We start from the raw sequence: 4,051 nt of genomic DNA on the forward strand, positions 1-4,051 counted from the left end.
GATCTTCGACATCCTTCTTCAATTTGGCTCCGATCGGTTCAGATTTGGATATAGCTGCCCCATAAAAGGCACATTTATAATCCGATTTCACTGAAAGTTGACACAGTGACTTATGTTAGGCTTTTCGACATCCGTGTCGTATATAGTTTATATCGGTCTATATTTGGATATGGCTACCAAAAATACCAATATTTTGTTCTGCAAAATTGAACAGTGACTTCTACTTTTTAGACCACTAAATATCCTATCGAATTTGGTCCAAATCGGACCAGTTTTCGGCATAATTGCTATAAATTTATCACCGGATCATGACGATAGGTGGTTTACATATATACCCGAGGTGGGTTTTTCTAGTTTTTCTTTTGTTTTCATTTTAGACATTCTATGCTCCAAGACAAAACTATAAGTAACCATGGCTTTTTGCAGCAAAGAAGAATGGTAACAACGAGTCGAAAGACACGGATAATAACTCATCTTAAAATAAATAATTGTTTTTGATAATTTATTTATAAATGCGAATAAAAATGAAGTGCAAGTATTATTAAGCAGTCATATTTTAAATTTTAAGCTTGACTGAAACTTAAAAAAAGGAATAATTATTCAAAGTTTTCTTTTTTATACAAATACAAGTCTTTTTTCAGATTTATATGTAATAAATTAAGGTTTAAGGGTTAATAGACTTAGGCCTTGATAAATTTGCTTCATAGTTCGTCAATATTTATTGTGTCATGGAAGAAGTTCCAACAGGAAAATTAATGCGGTCCCTAAAACAAGAAACAAAATATTAGATTAGCTATTCCACGTGTTAATTTTATGACCTTTGGTACACATTGATATCAGTTGTTAGTATGAAAAGGCAAACAATTTAGTGTATGCGTTGCAATAAAAGCTTTACGCTTTTTTGGACTCTATGCACAACATGTGCATTTAAACAATGGTAAATATTTCATCCAAGCCATTTATATTGCAAAATGACCCTTTGGCCAACAATTAAAACCCATTTTTCCTCATAATCTCATTGAAAATCACAAGTCTATGTCTAATGATGGATGGATAATTCAATAGAGCAAACAAAATTTCCCAGTTCATCAACAGGTACTGTTTTAAACCCCAATTTCTGGAGGTGATCACATATTGTCGGCGTTCATATAGTCGGCGTTGACAAATTTTTTCACAGCTTGTGACTCTATAATTACATTCTTTCTTCTGTCAGTTATCAGCGGTTACTTTTAGCTTGCTTTAGAAAAAAAGTGTAAAAAAAATATATTTGATTAAAGTTCATTTCCGCAATTACTTTTTGGGCAACGCAATTTAGTAAATAAAACCGAAACTAACCAAATTACTATTGACACAACTATCCGATTTAACTTGATTGAATAACACCAACATTTCAATTATGATTGAAATGGCAAACATTTTTTTATTTTAACTTTTTAAAAATTCAAATAAATAAATTGAATATTCTTCAGAAAATTATTGTTGCCTTTGAAAATGTCTTCCTCAGCTTTGATGTCACTGGGAGTAGCCGGTATACACCCTGACGAAGTGTCCGTAACGTCTGAAGTTGATGACGATTATACTTTGGAAGAAGGTGCTGCAGCAGTTGGGATGGGAGTTTCGTTCAAAACGCACGAATTCAATTCAGCATAGGCTTGGGTCGAATCCTTTTCGTAGATTATTCTGGCCTTTATGTTACACATTTCTTCATCACTCTGCGCTTGGCGGATTTTCTCTTCCAGAGTTGCATACTGGGAAGTGGCGTCGATTGAAACAGAATACAAGGTTTTTGCCTCAGTTGGACCCTAAAAAGTATAGAATTTATTTTCTTTTCTTAACACAGAAGAGTTCAAAATACTCACCTGATTTATATAGCATTGATAGACATCTTCAGCTGTGGCTGCATTCTCACATTCAATTAGAATTTCACAGGAATCATTAACTGTTTTGGCCAATTGATTTCGTTGTTCAGCTGATGCTTGAAAAGCCGCCTGTTGAGCATTTTCAAAGGCTTCTGTACAATTGCCCAAATCCCATTGATATTGTTGGGCCGTTTCATCGATGATAGGAATATAATATTCAAAGCATTCCAATGATCGTGTGGGATTTCCTTGAAGGGTTCGACTGGAACTTGCCATAAAATTCAGAATGCTGCGCTCGGGAAGGATTCCATTGACGTTTTGGGTCTTTGCCATTGCCAAGGCCATGCAGGCAATGGTAAAAACGATACAAGTCTTTTGTAAACTCATATTTCGGATTAAACGTTCCTCTTTTAGACTAATCAACAAAGTAGTCGTATATTGCCGAGGACGTAAGAACAACGAAAGAATTTGGCAATAACTGTTTGATCATAACTTAATCAATGGTTTATATAGCAAAAGCAAATCAAAATGATTTGACTATGTGTGTTATTATGTTTATCCCAGTGATTAAGGCCTCATATCTCGACCTCACAATGATTACGATATTCATAGAAATTGAATAACCCAGTAAACTTTTCCTTAGGGTAAATTGAAAAAATATTGAATCTGTTCGATTATATAATATTGCTAATGTTTTATTAACTGCAGTGGCGATCATAAAAAAGTTTCACCCACCACCAAGTAATGGGGAGTATACAAGGTATGTTTTATTGAACAGAGACATAGAATTATATTTACATTCAACTTACGGGAAAAAATTTACTGTAAAGCATGGAATTGGAATGTTGAATGTGACATACATATGTATATTAATTGTATTGTTAAAATATGTACAGGGATGGGGAAGGAATATGAAAATTGAGTAAAAATCATCAAGCTCAAGGTTTTTATGTGTACTAAATCTCCCTTTATTTCGCTATATTTCGCAACAACATTGAACTTCATACTCATGGGCTGTTTTCTACAAATAGATATGAATATTTATATAAAAACATGTAAATATCACAGCTCAAATAGTTCTATTGTAACAATTGTATGTGTCGTCGTTAAAAGTTTATCTTGCACGGTTTATTTGCTAAACACTTATGTGATCACCTTACTCTCATACATAGGTGTTAAGCAAACAAACAGTGCAATATAAACTTTCATTGATCGTAGTACAACTACTATTGATTTAATATTACACAGATAAAATTAACAAGTAAAAAGGAGTTAAGTTCGGCCGGGCCGAACTTTGTGTGCCCACCACCTCGGGTATATATGTAAACCACCTATCACCAAAATAGGTGTAAATTGCATACCTTATGTCCCATAGCATATCGAAATATGTTCCGATTTGGACCAAATACTAATCGGTACAAGTCATTGTTCAATTGTGTATAAGAAAATATTAGTCTTTTTAGAAGCTATAACTAAAAATAAACCGATCTGAACCATATGCGACACGGATGTCGAAAAGCCTAACACAACGAACTGTCCCAAATCTCGGCGAAACCTTAAACCGAGAGATCGGACTGTATGGCAGCTATATTCAAATCTGCACCGTTCTAGGCCAAATTGAAGAAGGACGTCGAAGAGCCTAACGCAACTCACTGTCTCAAATTTCGGCAAAACCTGACAATAAATGCGCCTTTTATGGCCCCAAAACCTAAAACCGAGAGATCGGTCTATATGGCAGCTATATCCAAATCAGGACCGATCTGGGCCAAATTGACGAAAGATGTCTAACGCAACTCACTCTCTCAAATTTCGGCAAAATCGGACAATAAATGTGCCTATATGGCCTCAAAACCTAAAACCGAGAGATCTGTCTATATGGCAGCTATATTCAAATCTGCACCGATCTGGGCCAAATTGAAGAAGGACATCGAAGAGCCTAACGCAACTCACTGTCTCAAATTTCGGCAAAATCTGACAATAAATGCGCCTTTTATGGCCCCAAAACCTAAAACCGAGAGATCGGTCTATATGGCAGCTATATCCAAATCAGGACCGATCTGGACCAAATTGACGAAAGATGTCGAAGGGCCTAACACAACTCACTGTCCCAAATTTCAGCAAAATCAGATAATAAATGTGGCTTTTATGGGCCTAAGACCCTAAATCGGAGGAACGGTCTATATTGCAGCTAT

At 35.3% G+C, this 4,051-nt stretch overlaps 1 protein-coding gene across 1 annotated transcript; it reads right to left on the reverse strand.

Moving 5' to 3' along the window:
- Positions 1 to 1,508: 1,508 nt before the first annotated feature.
- LOC106093290 (uncharacterized) lies at positions 1,509 to 2,321 on the reverse strand. Its single transcript, XM_013260341.2, has 2 exons — positions 1,860 to 2,321; positions 1,509 to 1,802 (listed from the first exon to the last, which is right to left on the reverse strand). The coding sequence occupies exons 1-2, from the start codon at positions 2,244 to 2,246 to the stop codon at positions 1,575 to 1,577; spliced, it is 615 nt and encodes a 204-aa protein (XP_013115795.2). The 5' UTR covers positions 2,247 to 2,321; the 3' UTR covers positions 1,509 to 1,574.
- Positions 2,322 to 4,051: the final 1,730 nt, after the last annotated feature.

This window comes from Stomoxys calcitrans, chromosome 4 (assembly GCF_963082655.1).
Source record: "Stomoxys calcitrans chromosome 4, idStoCalc2.1, whole genome shotgun sequence".
In the NCBI taxonomy this organism is placed as follows: Eukaryota; Metazoa; Arthropoda; class Insecta; order Diptera; family Muscidae; genus Stomoxys; species Stomoxys calcitrans.